This window comes from Perca flavescens, chromosome 16 (assembly GCF_004354835.1).
Source record: "Perca flavescens isolate YP-PL-M2 chromosome 16, PFLA_1.0, whole genome shotgun sequence".
NCBI classification, from domain to species: domain Eukaryota; kingdom Metazoa; phylum Chordata; class Actinopteri; order Perciformes; family Percidae; genus Perca; species Perca flavescens.
The window spans coordinates 29,510,202-29,525,538 of NC_041346.1; the positions used below are offsets into that span (position 1 = coordinate 29,510,202).

The window sequence follows — 15,337 nt, forward strand, 5'->3', positions numbered from 1 at the left end:
AGGGGACCACTAAGGTCTATATAAAAGAGACTTCAGATACAGTATTAGGGGACCACTAAGGTCTATATAAAAGAGACTTCAGATACAGTATTAGGGGACCACTAAGATCTATATAAAAGAGACTTCAGATACAGTATTAGGGGACCACTAAGGTCTATATAAAAGAGACTTCAGATACAGTATTAGGGGACCACTAAGGTCTATATAAAAGAGACTTCAGATACAGTATTAGGGACCACTAAGGTCTATATAAAAGAGACTTCAGATACAGTATTAGGGACCACTAAGGTCTATATAAAAGACTTCAGACACAGTATTAGGGGACCACTGAGGTCTATATAAAAGAGACTTCAGATACAGTATTAGGGACCACTAAGGTCTATATAAAAGACTTCAGACACAGTATTAGGGGACCACTGAGGTCTATATAAAAGAGACTTCAGATACAGTATTAGGGACCACTAAGGTCTATATAAAAGACTTCAGACACAGTATTAGGGGACCACTGAGGTCTATATAAAAGAGACTTCAGATACAGTATTAGGGACCACTAAGGTCTATATAAAAGACTTCAGATACAGTATTAGGGGACCACTAAGGTCTATATAAAAGAGACTTCAGATACAGTATTAGGGACCACTAAGGTCTATATAAAAGAGACTTCAGATACAGTATTAGGGGACCACTAAGGTCTATATAAAAGCATCCAAAGAGCACCATGTCATGGGACCTTTAAGTGAGTGTTGTCCAAGATTGAGCAGAGATTAAATCGGAGTCAAACTCCTTGCCAACAAAGCCGATTCTGAACTAGTTTGTGTTGATGTGACCTTTTTATTTTGTTGTTTTTTTTTTGTCAAATTAAGCGATGCTGAAATCTCCACTTAGATCTCTGCGTGCCGCCGCATGTTACTCACCCCCGTGCTGACTAGCGACAGCATGATTCTCTCGTTGAGCGCCAGAGTCTCGCCCTGCTTCATCTTGATCCTCTTCTTGTCCAAACACTTCATGGCATACCTGACATTCAGACAACAAAACGCCACAGGTTACGCCACGGCCGTCACAGCCCCCGGGGGTCCTGTCCCTCTTTCTAAAACTTTCGTTCTTTTTCCCCCTTATGTACAAATTCTCACACTTTCTCATGCCTAACAAGTTTGCCCACATCTATAAGATACTGTATTTATGTGTACCTGTTTTAATATATTCGTGGGGTCCAAAAACCGGAGAATACACTATACTTGTGGGGTCTGCACAGCCTTGTGGGGACCAAAATGCTGGACCCCTCAAGGTTAAAGGGCTGTTTGAGGGTTAAGACTTGGTTTTAGGGTTAGGGTTAGAATTAGGTGATTGCTAAGGTGAGGGTTAGGGTTAAGGTTAGGTATTTAGTTGTGATGGTTAAGGTTAGGGTAAGGGGCTAGGGAATGCATTATGTCAATGACGGGTCCCCACAAAGATAGTAAAACAAACTTGTGTGAGTAGGTGTGTGAGTATGAGTGTGTGTGTATCCTTGTATGAATGAGTTGCATGTACTCTAATGTGCCTAAAGCTGCTGCTGAACTGTTTGAGTGTGTGTGCTGGGAGGGGGGAGAGAGAGAGAGAGTGAGTGAGGCTGATTTCACCCCTGTTTTTTGCTAAACTGCTTGTTTTTAATTACTATGGACACCATGTTATTTATAGTCCTGTCATATTTCTATTTCAAATTGTTAACTCTTTTTTTTTTTTAAATGTGTCATACCTGCCCAGGGACTACAGGTGGAAATTAGCAACTGTTGCTCTAACCTGGCCCAAGACGTATTCTCTCGTTTAACAAGTGTAATGTTTATTTGTGCATTGTAAATCAATTTCCGTTCCATTTCCATTACATCTTGCCCGTGTCGGCCTTCCTGCAGCCGTACACCTCTCCGAAGCCGCCCCGGCCGATGATCCGATGCACGCTGAAGTCGTTCATGGTCAGCTGAGGAGGGATTTAAAAAACATAAAATTAAAAAAGGAGCAGAGGGACTTTAACAGAGGCAGGAACAGGAGTGTAAACAATCTTGTAGGAGAGGTCCTGGTATTAAACCATTAATGATGGCTACATTCCACTTAGGAGAGACCCTGGTATTAAACCATTACTGATGGCTACATTCCACTTAGGAGAGACCCTGGTATTAAACCATTACTGATGGCTGCATTCCACTTAGGAGAGACCCTGGTATTAAACCATTACTGATGGCTACATTCCACTTAGGAGAGACCCTGGTATTAAACCATTACTGATGGCTACATTCCACTTAGGAGAGACCCTGGTATTAAACCATTACTGATGGCTACATTCCACTTAGGAGAGACCCTGGTATTAAACCATTACTGATGGCTGCATTCCACTTAGGAGAGACCCTGGTATTAAACCATTACTGATGGCTACATTCCACTTAGGAGAGACCCTGGTATTAAACCATTACTGATGGCTACATTCCACTTAGGAGAGACCCTGGTATTAAACCATTACTGATGGCTACATTCCACTTAGGAGAGACCCTGGTATTAAACCATTACTGATGGCTACATTCCACTTAGGAGAGACCCTGGTATTAAACCATTACTGATGGCTACATTCCACTTAGGAGAGGTCCTGGTATTGTTCATGCTGACTCACTGAAATATCTTACTGGGACACTTGATGGAACTGAGCCATCGTTAAGGTTATTAATGTCCGCTGTGCTTTTCCTACTATGAAAAGTCAACATGTCTGCTGTGAAAAAGGTCCATAAAACGCAGATACAGATAATCTGCAAGCTGCTAAAAGAAAGATCCGATGATCACTCCATCTCTAGTCAAATGTGTACATATGGACGGAGCTAAACCTCGTGTGGATGGAGATCGATATTTGTTTTGCCCTCAAAATGCCGTGAGGTGTATTGTCATCCTATTTTATCTGATCATTCTATAACTTGTATTTAGGCCATATCTGAACTTGTGATGAACTTTAGCCTACTTGTAGAAGACACCTCTAACATCTGGAAAGTCTTATCAATGGGGCCCCCCCAATATGTTGAAAAGAAGGCCAGTTGGCTTGTAGCCATTGGTCAATTATTGATCCCACCCCAATTTATCAAGTATAGATATGCAGTTTGGAACAAAGAACTTTGGAGTGACCACTGGAGAAAACAGGTCCTCTCCGGGCTCTTTGGAGCTTGTCAATTGATGCTGATTTCTTTGATGTGAATAAACCTTTATAATCAAGAAACGGCGTCAGCGGATTCCTTTCCACACAACATTATAGCATCGCTACCAAAGACACTACAGCTGCTTAGAAATGAAAAAGGCAGCGGCGTAGATGTAGCCTCAGGCAGTGGCGCCGTGTCGAGACTTTGAGTCTGGAGCACGTGAACCAAACTACAGGACATTTAGAGCTCGTACTCACGTGGATGTTGAGCTCCACGTTCTTCCACTGGCAAAAACGGGTAAATTTGTCACTGAATGGGGAAGAGGAAAACCAGAAGGTCAAAATGTGAATTCACTGTAGCAAGTAGGGCTGCAGGATATGAGGAAAATATGCGATAACGTCGATGAATATCCAGATAACGACATTATATATCCGATAAACAAACAGGTAAGTGTTTAAAACTAATGAAAGGAAATCATTTCCAACTTTCTTTTATAGAACAAATTCAACGTTGAATTAAAGCACTATAAAAAAGAACGACAGGTACATTTTCTACTGATACTCTTTCGACTAACGCAAGAAAGTGTCCGATTGTGTTTTTCGCGACAGTTGATATCGCGATGGCGATGGAAATAAAAGACATATTGTGCAGCGCTAGTGCTGATGCCGTAACAGATGATTAAACCGGTTCCTCCACAGTCTCACCTCTCGATGTACTTCTGGAAGATGGTCCCTCTCAAGCTGTCGCAGATCTCCACGATGTATGGCTGCAGGGACACACACACACACACACACACACACACACACACACACACACACACACACACACACACACACACACACACACACACACACACACACACACACACACACACACACACACACACACACACACACACACACACACACACACACACACACACACACACACACACACAAGGTTTCTGTCAGTAACTACTGGGCTTGATAAATATACCGGATGGACAGTAGTGTAACCCTGAGGCACGAAAAACACACCAATGCGTCCAAACGACGCTGCTTTTTCTGACTTTTTGTTAAAGTATTCAAATTGAATACAAGCGACACGCAGTAATAATGATCTGTACATACAGTGGGGGAAATAAGTATTTGACCCCTTGCTGATTTTGCAGGTTTGCCCACTTACAAAGAATGCAAAAATCTACAATTTTAATCATATGTACATTCTAACAGTGAAAGACAGAATCCCAAAGAAAATTCCAGAAAATCACATCATATGAATTTATTAAAATTGATAACCATCTGATGAGGAAAAACAAGTATTTGACCCCCTGGACAAACAGCAAGTATTCTGGCTCCTACAAGCCAGTTAGTCTTTCTTTAAGACACAGCCCCAATCCGAACCAATTATCTACATCAAATATACCTGCCTCACCTCGTTACCTGTATAAAAGACACCTGTGAACACCCAAACAACCAGCATCCAACATCACTACCATGGGCAAGACCAAAGAGCTTTCTACGGACATCAGGGACAAGATTGTTGATCTGCACAAGGCTGGGATGGGATACAAGAGAATCGGAAAGCAACTTGGAGAGAAAAGATCAACTGTCGGTGCAGTTATCAGGAAATGGAAGAAGCACCACACAACCGCCAACCTCCCTCGGTCTGGGCCTCCACACAAGATCTTGCCTCGTGGGGTGTCCCTGATCATGCGAACGGTGAGGAATCATCCCAAAACCACAAGGGGGGAACTGATGAATCAACTGAAGGCAGCTGGGACCACAGTTACAAAAGAAACGGTTGGTAACACACCACGCCGTCATGGATTGAAATCCTGCAGCGCACGCAAGGTCCCCCTGCTCAAGAAGAAACATGTACAGGCCCGCATGAAGTTCGCCATTCACCACCTGGACGACTCAGAAGAGGCCTGGAAGAAGGTGATGTGGTCAGATGAGACCAAAATAGAACTTTTTGGCCTCAACTCAACTCGTCGTGTTTGGAGGGCAAAGAACACCGAGTACAACCCAAAGAACACCATCCCCACCGTCAAGCATGGTGGTGGCAACATCATGCTTTGGGGGTGCTTTTTCAGCCAAGGGGACGGGACAACTCCATCGTATTGAGGGGAGGATGGGACGGGGCCATGTATCGTGGAATTCTGGACCGACATCTCCTTCCCTCAGTGAGAGAGCTGAAGATGGGTCGAGGATGGGTGTTTCAGCACGACAACGACCCTAAGCACACGGCCAAAGCAACAAAAGAGTGGCTGAAGAAGAAGCACATCAAGGTTCTGGAGTGGCCTAGCCAGTCTCCAGACCTGAATCCGATTGAAAATCTTTGGAGGGAGCTTAAAATTCGAGTTGCCAGGCGACAACCTCGGAACCTGAATGATTTGGAGGCTGTCTGCAGGGAGGAGTGGGCCAACATCCCTGCCGAAATGTGCACAAACCTTGTCACCAACTATAAAAACCGTTTGACATCTGTGCTGGCCAATAATGGCTTTTCTACAAAATATTAACATGCTGTTTGTCCAGGGGGTCAAATACTTGTTTTTCCTCATCAGATGGTTATCAATTTTAATAAATTCATATGATGTGATTTTCTGGAATTTTCTTTGGGATTCTGTCTTTCACTGTTAGAATGTACATATGATTAAAATTGTAGATTTTTGCATTCTTTGTAAGTGGGCAAACCTGCAAAATCAGCAAGGGGTCAAATACTTATTTCCCCCACTGTATACAGCACATTATATTTGGTCGAGCAGAATAGAAAAAATATTTCAAAATACATTTCAAAGAGCATTAGAGGGAGCGTTACATGGGCAAAATAAATTATGATGAAATTATTTCAGACCTAGAACACAATACTTCCGCCAATTTAAGACTTTTCAAGGCATTAAAAATTTGGATTTTGACATTTTTGTCTTTTTTAAAGTGCTCATATTGTGCTTTTCCCCTTTATTGTGTTATATATCTTTTTTTGTGCACGTTATAGGTTTACAAAGTGAAAAAGCCCAAAGTCCCCCCCCAAAGGGACTTACCATCTCCAACAGAAAACACTGTTCACCAACTGCTCCAAACAGCTCTATTGTAGTCCAGCCTTTACTTCACCCTCATACTCTGCTTCTGACTGGCTAGTAGTCCTTACCTAGGTACTGTCAGGGCACGCCCTCATACTCTGCTTCTGACTGGCTAGTAGTCCTTACCTAGGTACTGTCAGGGCACGCCCTCATACTCTGCTTCTGACTGGCTAGTAGTCCTTACCTAGCTACTGTCAGGGCTCGCCCTCATACTCTGCTTCTGACTGGCTAGTAGTCCTTACCTAGGTACTGTCAGGGCACGCCCTCATACTCTGCTTCTGACTGGCTAGTAGTCCTTACCTAGCTACTGAGCATGTGCGACTCCCAACAAAGATGGAACAGAAGTGAGATGTCTCACTCTGTAGCTAAAACAGAGAGCTCAACACACAGGGTGAAAAGAGGAGCTTCAGCAACGTGCAGCACAACAAAAATATGGTGTTTTTTTTTTTTTTTAATTAAACCATGTAAACCTTTTCTGATACAACCTCTAAATACAATTATGAACCTGAAAATGAGCAGAATAGGAGCACTTCAAGACTTTTTAAGACCCCAGAGTGGAGCGGACTCCCTTTTGTCTGCTGTTGGAAGTTAATTCTCTTCACAGAAACACCCACTGAGCCTCCGTGTGTGTGTGTGTGTGTGTGTGTGTGTGTGTGTGTGTGTCTCGCATTTCTATACCGATGAGGACCTTGACCGGAATACACACTCACACGGTGGGGACTCGTGTCACGGTGGGGACCAAAATCAGGGTCCCCACGGGCAGACCCCTCTCAAAGCATAGAAAACAGCTTCCTAATATGCCCAGTATCAATAACTCCAAAGTCCTCTTTGGGGGGGTTTTCATGAGAAAAATGTGTGTGTGTGTAAGACGCTGACATCCTACTGGCAAACGGTGGTATTGCAAGTGTGTGAACTTTTCTGCGTACATGCGCCCCTCCTGGTAATAAATGGTATTGCAGCATAATGAAAATTTAACTCAGTCAATGATGCGCCCCTCCTGGTGGGAGATGGTATTACAGCATAATACAATTTGAACTTTCTGTTAGCTCAGCCATAGTAACTCAAACTCAGAATACTTAAAATTAAAGTCCTACAATTTGATCAATATCTAGTGGTTTAACATAAAATCAATTTAACCGCCTATTCAATTCCACTTGAAAAAGCTATCTCTGCTTAAACATTTCCTAGAATGTGTTTTTTCTTTTTGTTTAATTTGCAATTGTAACTAAAATGAGGCTATTCATTGTCTAACATAACAAGAGAATTATGAACAAATCTTGTTGCCTTAGTTAAGTTAAATGTTACATTTTACTGTAATTATATTGCAGATAGCTATTTTATCTTTCTGTTATAATACTATAACTGTATTTACTTTGCCAGTTACCTGTTTATAGACCTAAATTATCAAGATAGGATTACTGATTTTCTAAATGTTTTTATCCTGATGATCCATCAACTATACTAGTGAATTAATGAATCTATTTACAAATGGTTATGAAACTGTAAAAACACACCTCACTATATTGGCCCTTCAGATGCATCTCTAAATGTTCTTGCTCAGTTATTTCTTCATAGTTTTGTTTCATACCATTAGAAACTTGGTAATATAGGCTACTAACCATGCATGCAACATCTTCATCATGTCAAACGCCTGTGCCTAATATCTTAATTTCCTCATTCATCTAATATAACTATATAACCAGACCTAGTAACCTTGCAAAGGTTCGATTTATGGATTACAGTTCCATTACATTACATGTCATTTAGAGGACGCTTTTTTTCCAAAGTGACCTCCAATTGCTACATATGTCAGAGGTTGCACGCCTCTGGAGCAACTAGGGGTTAAGTGTCTTGCTCAGGGACACATTGGTTGATGTATCGCAGTGGGAATTTAACCCAAAACCGTTATGCTGGAGATGGGGTTTCCCATCTGGCCACATATTTCAAAATACGAATAGGAAACATCATTTTAGGCTCAGAAAGCACACATATCACTGACCATGTCTCTCTGCACTGGAGCCCTACAGTGCAGTGTGCTCTCCCCCTGCTTTACTCTCTATACACTACTGACTGCCCCTCCAGGACCCCCTGTAAAGCTTATATCCAACAATGATGTGTCAGCTTACAGACATGATGTCAAGCAGCTGGCATCCTGGTGCAGCCACAACAACCTGTAACTAAATGCTCAGAAGACATTGGAGATGATTGCGGACTTCAGGAAGAGCCCCCTGAGCACCCTCCATCTGCCCTTAAAGGCGATAGGCAAAGGTTCAAGATAATAATCCCATTCTACAAGTATCAGACGTTCCACATTCCAGCACTCTTTAAATTTTCAGGAGTATCCTTCTAATACAGTAGCTTCCGTGGCAAAAGTTTGAGCTTAAAGTTCCAAATGCACTAAAAGCATCTGACACGCGTTTGGAAGTACACCCAAGGTTTTAAATGGCCAATACGCAACAAAAGCGTTAGTCTACTCTAGTCTGTTAGCTGTCTCACTGACTGTGATCATAGTTTATTGCTGTGAAACTGGCCACACCAGCTGTGAGAGCAGCATGATAGTTGTGTGTATACGCCACACAGATCCGCTCTACAAACAGCCTTCTATTTATTTTTGTTGATGGTGAAACACGAGGGGATGTTTATGATTGTGTGAATCAAGCTCATACTTCTGTGCACCTAAACCATTCAAAAATGTCACGGCAACTGAGTGAAAGTTTCTCTTAAAAGCCCAGTAATCATTGTGATGGCATTTACAAATGAGCTGAAAAAATGGGAAGGATTGATGCAGTGGAGGATGAGGAACAAGCACTATATCATACATATTTACAATAATTTTTAGTGACCTGCGCTGTCATTAAAAAAAAACCCTATCCGGCATCTGTTTTGTAAGTGCAGGGTCGGTCCCTCTGGTCATGTATCCATAATCTGGACTATAAACTTGTTCTGTAGCTTAAAGTCATTATAAAAAAGTGAAATTGAATGAATGCAACTTAAATATTTCTTAATATAACAAATTAAATGTCCGTTATGGCACAAAAAGTACAATGCCTCTACTGATGGGGGGATCTGTAACATACAAAACCTTTGCCTAAATAGCGACCTTTTCTACAATACTGCTGGTTCTGTGGTGTTGGCGCTTAAAATCTGATGCCTGCAGTGCGCCATGGAAGCATCAAATGAGGCAGGTCAAATAAGGCAGGTCAAAAGAACTGCGTCAATTATCGCTTTCAGTGCGTTTGGGCCTTGATTTACAGCATACAACATATTTTTCTTTTGATAGAGAGCAAAAATAAAAGGTAGTCATCAATATATATAGCCTATTTCGTAATTATAACTTCTGTAATATATTTAAGTTTGGAAAAGTTGGGACCTTTACCTATCATCTTTAACATTCTTGGCTCAGTAGTCACCACTGGGACACACATTCAAGAATACACAATATCCCAGGATCTGAAGTGGGATGCAAAATCAACACCACTGCAAAAGGCTGAAAGAGCATACTTCCTGCTTCTGGTAAGGTTAAACAGGACTCAGGACTTGGCCAGACTCAGCTGCATTATCCAGTTTGCTAAATCAATCATTGGTTGAAAGCTACCATATCTATGTTTCACCCCTCATTAACAAATAACTATATATATATATATATATATATATATATATATATATATATATATATATATATATTTTAGATTTCTTTATTTAAAAAGGGACAGTGCACATTAATCAACATGAGTACAATGTCCAACATGTAAATGTGTTAGATTTAGCCGTGCCGGCTAATTTTCATCTGCAGTCCACAAACCCCTTATTAACCTTAAGCCCTGCTATTGCTATTGCTTACAAAGAAATCTGTATATTCTGTTTGATAAGATCATTACTTACCCTAGCCCAGATTTTCTTTTTTTTTTTTTTTTACACTCAGCCCAACCTAGTTGCTAAAAAAAATCTAATGTGTTTCACATGGATTAATCATGCTGCTGCATCTGTATCCTTCATAACTTGGGCTGTTTAGGTTTAAACAAACAAGCACGTTTCTAACTGTGTGTTCAGGTGTGCCTGGATATTACAGAACTATGGGTCTTCATGTTGAGGTAAATTTCACAAACAGAAAAGTCAAATCCATAATTTAAAGTGTGTTCTCAGTCATCCAGGTCAGAGGATGCATTGAATTACTCAGCAAGAGCTAAATTGTCTTAAAATAACTTCAAAAAAGACATCAGCAGTCCTCCATTTTAGTAAAAACATGACCAGTCTGGGTCAGTAAAATTGCAATTTCCATATTCCCTTGAATGCAGCAGTAGTGCAGGTGCAGATTGCAGTCCTCCCTCCCCACCCAATGTCTCAACTGACCTGGTTGTGACCTCTGAAGCAGGGAGGCCCAGAGGAACAGACAGTTTGGCATGAATTCAGTTTGAGGTTATTTCCAAACAAAACCTCACGTTATTTTATGCTATACATGTTCAATAAAGACTAATGCATTAAATATGTATTCATTATATTTATAGTTATTTAAGAAATGATTAAGATATTTTAATACTTAAGTAACAGCTTACAACAGGCCATAGTATGTTGTGATAAAGGCACAACATATAGCAGGGCAGATAATGTTAGCCTAGCACAGACTTTTTGCACAGACTATTTCTTTTACATAAAGCTAATGAAAAGGCAAACAATAACAAAAACTAACTTAACAATCGAGACAGAACTAGACAAGCAACTAACTGCTGGCGGCAGTGGTAGAAGAGCAACTCCTGTTTTCTGCTAGATTAAAATTGCTGTGTTTATCAATGAAGAAGGCTTTTAAGAGAGCATAGACAACAACTTCAATTCCTTTTAGTAAAGGGCTGTCTGATGGCAAAATAAAGCGGGGAAAATATTCTAAATATATACAGTATATAGATACTTCGCCAACCAACTCTGTTACATGGTAGTGTGTGTGCAGATGAACAGCTTTTGTCCGTTGCACCAGCTATCAGTTTGTGTAATGTATCTCAAACTTGGAGTGATACTTGTTGTTCAAAGGAATTCTAATTATAGCTTTTGTATGTGGTTGTTATTATATCACTATTAAGAACCAGAACAAATCAGTTTGCTTGATTTGAGCAACCTTTTTATAATATGGTTTTGATATTTTAGTTATGCCACCTCATTGCTGGACTATCATACCTGATATTCAAGCTCATTTGAAGGTTTGGTGCAGTTCAGCTTTATTGCTTGCCATCCATTCTCCCTTTTTTCTCACCATGGATACTTCTGATGTTGCTTCAGATCTGCATCTTATCCCTACATTTCATTTACATATAGATAATATAGTATCTTATCCCTACATTTCATTTACATATAGATAATATAATAATAAGCTAACGATGATGAATATATTGTTACTTTTGTAATTAACTTTAAAAAAGCTGTAAGGCCTAAAGGGAACTATGAATACAATTCTTAAAACTTTAAGCTCATGTATTAATAACAATACTCAAAACCCTATAATTTCTATGGTCCAGACGGCTTAAAGCTGCCTACACATAAAAGCCGGCAAAATCGCTCTGCGCGGGCCAATACATTGAGAGCAGTGCCGCCCAACTAGGCGCTGCTCTACCCCTGGCATCATGCACCTCTCAGAATTGCCGAATTGCTCGCTTGCTCTCAGCACAATTACATTTTTTTCACTCAAATTCTAAATCAAACACGACATCTTAAAGGCCCCTTTCAGTGTATTTTAACATATTTATGGTATTTCATATTTTCATGACAATTTTGAGTAACAAGTGAGAGATTCTGTGTTGTTCTAATAATTGTCTCATTTGTGGTCTAATAAACACTGACTTTATCAAATTGGAAGTTTCTAATATATTATAGAAGAGTTTAGACCAAAGATTGGCGACGAGACACTACTGTTTTAGAACATTGCAGTTTCAGCAGTCTACAAACCAGCTAATGGTGTTGCTGCGACTCAGCTGGTCAAGTCTCCAGAGGCTGGTTTTAAAAGCGTTAGAGACGTCTTCCGTTTCAACAGAAGTCAGCTGGTCAAGTGAGCTTACAAACTATAGAAATAAAATGATCCATAATGCATTTATTTCTGTTACAAACTGTCAGCTGGTGGAAATGGCAGTTTTAGACGGTGGCTCAACGAGCGCTGCAACCAGGGTTTGTGGTGGAGCGAGTTAGAGAGAGATTGAAGAGAGGAGCTGCGTTATAAAGTTGAGAATCAGAACTACAATATATGAAATATATTTTGATAAATGTTATGAACATGCAAGATAAAAATATGTATAACAATTATTATTAATTAATTTTGTATTGATGGGGAGAAAAATGTATTAATTTAGTATAAAACAACCCAATTATAATGAAGAAATTAATTTCAAATAATGGCAAATATTTGTCTGCTTATATGCTAAAACTTTCAGGGTTTGTAGCGTATGGTTTAAATTGTAGTCTTAAATTGAGCTAATGTTACCACATTTAAAAGAAAACACTGTTACACAATCTGTCATGTTCAAGTCCCCATCCTGACCACGCCCATCCCCCACTCTGGCCATGCCTTTACCATGTGGCGAACATGAGGTGTGTTTAGGGTCCCCTGCGTGTCCAGGCCCTCCCCTTACATTAGGTGAGTTTGACATGGTGTGAACTCAAATATCAACTGAACAGATAAGAGCACGCTGACATGCACAAGCATATACAGATATTTTGATGAATGTTATGAATATTTATTATAATTATTAATTTTTGCTAATGAGGAAAAATGTATCCATTTAGTATGTACACTTGTCATTGGCTTAATTTTGAGGAAAAAAACTAACTAATAATAAATTAAAAAATAATTATTTTTATTTCAAGTTAAGCAAAAAAAGCATTTGTCTGCTTATATGCTGAAAGATTTCAGGGTTCGTTTGGTTTCGATTGCGGTCTCAAATTGAGCTACTGACGCCGTTTAAAAGAAAATACTGTTACACACGTATGTCATGTTCAAGTCCCCATCCCGACCACGCCCATCCCCCACTCCGGCCATGTGGCAAGTGTGTGTGTGCGGAGTCCCCATGGTGTCCAGCCCCTCCCCTCACGTAAGCTGTGAACTCTGCGTCAGATCTTCACTGCATGGACGAGAGCAGCTGGAGTCATGGATCAGGGAGAGATGGTGAGTCTAAAATTGATTTTACTGCCATTTAAACCGTTTACAATTCTGTTTAAAATAGATTTGTACTGTTATCACATGTAAAGCAACTCTTATAGATTAATTTGAAAGTAAAATGTTAGAAGGCTAACTTATATCTTGTCAGCCAAATAAGTTAATGCTAGCTAGTTTAATGGCAGCTAACATTACAGTTTATAAACCAACACCATCTTAGTTTACAGTAAATTGTGCCGTGCCGTGTCAAATGGAAACCTTAGTTTAGGACAGTAGCAGGTGTTGTTGTCAGGACCAGGTCAGCCATTTAGTAACGTGCACATGCCGTGACCTGTCGCCATTTTGCAACTTTTACCATACGTGTGTATGTGTGGGGTGGGGGGGGTTAAACAAAAGTATAAATCAAGAGAGATGGCTGCAGAAAATGTTAAATGCACTGATACTGAGCTGAAATGAAGTGTGCTGCAACATGTGTCTTGTAGTCAGAATCAGATAGTGCTGTGTGTGGGGTGGGGGGGGGGGGTGTTGAGTGAGAGGGAGTGGTGACTACAGAAGGAGAGGTGGCTGGGGAACTATTTTCTCCAGAGAGATAAATATATTGTACTTTTCCCATATAAAAAAACATCCTATCAGGTTTTCTGGACTAATATTTGAAAGTTTTGTGGTGTTATTTGGTTTATAAGCTTGTATTGTAATCTGCACATTTATTTATTACACATTGAGCATTAGTATGGCTTAAGAAAGATGTATAATGTTGAAAGCCCCTTTAGACTCAAAGTTTTCATTATTTCATCAGACCCAATTGAAAATATAAATTTTTGTTCATATTAATTTAGCGAAAATATGGACATACAGTGTTATACTACCTCTCTGATGGTGCATGTGACACGTACTGCCTAATCTACTGTTAATAAACTGGAGAAATGCAGCTAAAATGTGTGACTAATATGATATATGATATGACTTGCAGGAAGAAGATTTGACAACCATTCATGATCACTGTGACAGCCCTTTCAATTCTTCAGGTCAGTAAAGTGATAATTAGGACAACTCGTAATATGAATTTGACTTAATGATCTCTTTTTGGTTATTTTGCTGCTACACATTAAATGTCTGCTATAGAATGTTTGTTTGGAAATATTGTCATGTAAATCAGTGTTGGTTTGGTGCATGAGACTCAGAAAGTTGATGTGTTGCATGGCAAAGGCTCGATTTGTCTGAGTATTCCACCTGCATTTTTGTTGATAAATCCAACTTTCTGAGTCTCATGCGGGTTATCTCTGCCATTATAGAGCTTAGGGGCAGCGCCAAAGCGTATAAACATAAAAACAATTTGGACATCATCTGGACTGCAAACATAGACTGTATAGAAGCCGATGAACAGGAGGGGCTCCTGCTTGTTGTCTTCTGGACACGTGCTGTATGATGGACACAAACAGTGTCACAACCACACACACATGCATGTTGCACACGCAGCCCCAGGTACAGCCTACACATTAGATAGTGTGTGGTGGAAAAAAGAGGTGAAAAAAGATAGGGACTTGTGTTTGTCTGTGAGTATAAAGTTAATAATCATTTGCATAATAGATGTGAATGTAGAATTTTAGTCTGTGTACAGTATATCTGTTGGTAATTGCTATAACTCCTCAAGACCAAAGCCAAGTTCCCGTGTCCTGCTTGCTACCTGCTGGTTTAAAGTGAAACGGTTAGCCAGCCCGGCACAGAGCTAGCGACAACTTTAGCTAAGGTTCACTCACCAACCGTGGGCTGACCTTTAAGGTGGACAAGCTATTCTCATTTTAGTGACAAGCTCCTCCAAGTTTTGCTTCTAATGATCTTTCCCTAGCTGCAACCAACAACAACTCGCTAAGCTTTTGCAAAAATAACTGTTTAATGACATCACCAATATGCAAATGAATGTGTGACGTCATTGCACCTAAGCGCTCTGAAATCTCAGGAAAACCCTGTCATGCACTGTCACACATCAAACAATGCAAT

The 15,337-nt window shown here is 40.2% G+C and overlaps 1 protein-coding gene across 1 annotated transcript in view; it reads right to left on the reverse strand.

Annotated features, from left to right (window-relative positions):
- Positions 1–15,337, reverse strand: part of grk3 (G protein-coupled receptor kinase 3) — a 155,376-nt gene that overhangs the window by 42,613 nt on the left and 97,426 nt on the right. The window contains exons 6-9 of the mRNA XM_028601466.1: positions 3,851–3,912; positions 3,404–3,455; positions 1,860–1,951; positions 915–1,014 (exon numbers count right to left, since the gene is read on the reverse strand). Coding sequence (XP_028457267.1) covers positions 915–1,014; positions 1,860–1,951; positions 3,404–3,455; positions 3,851–3,912 — 306 coding nt within the window. The remainder of the gene's footprint in view (positions 1–914; positions 1,015–1,859; positions 1,952–3,403; positions 3,456–3,850; positions 3,913–15,337) is intronic.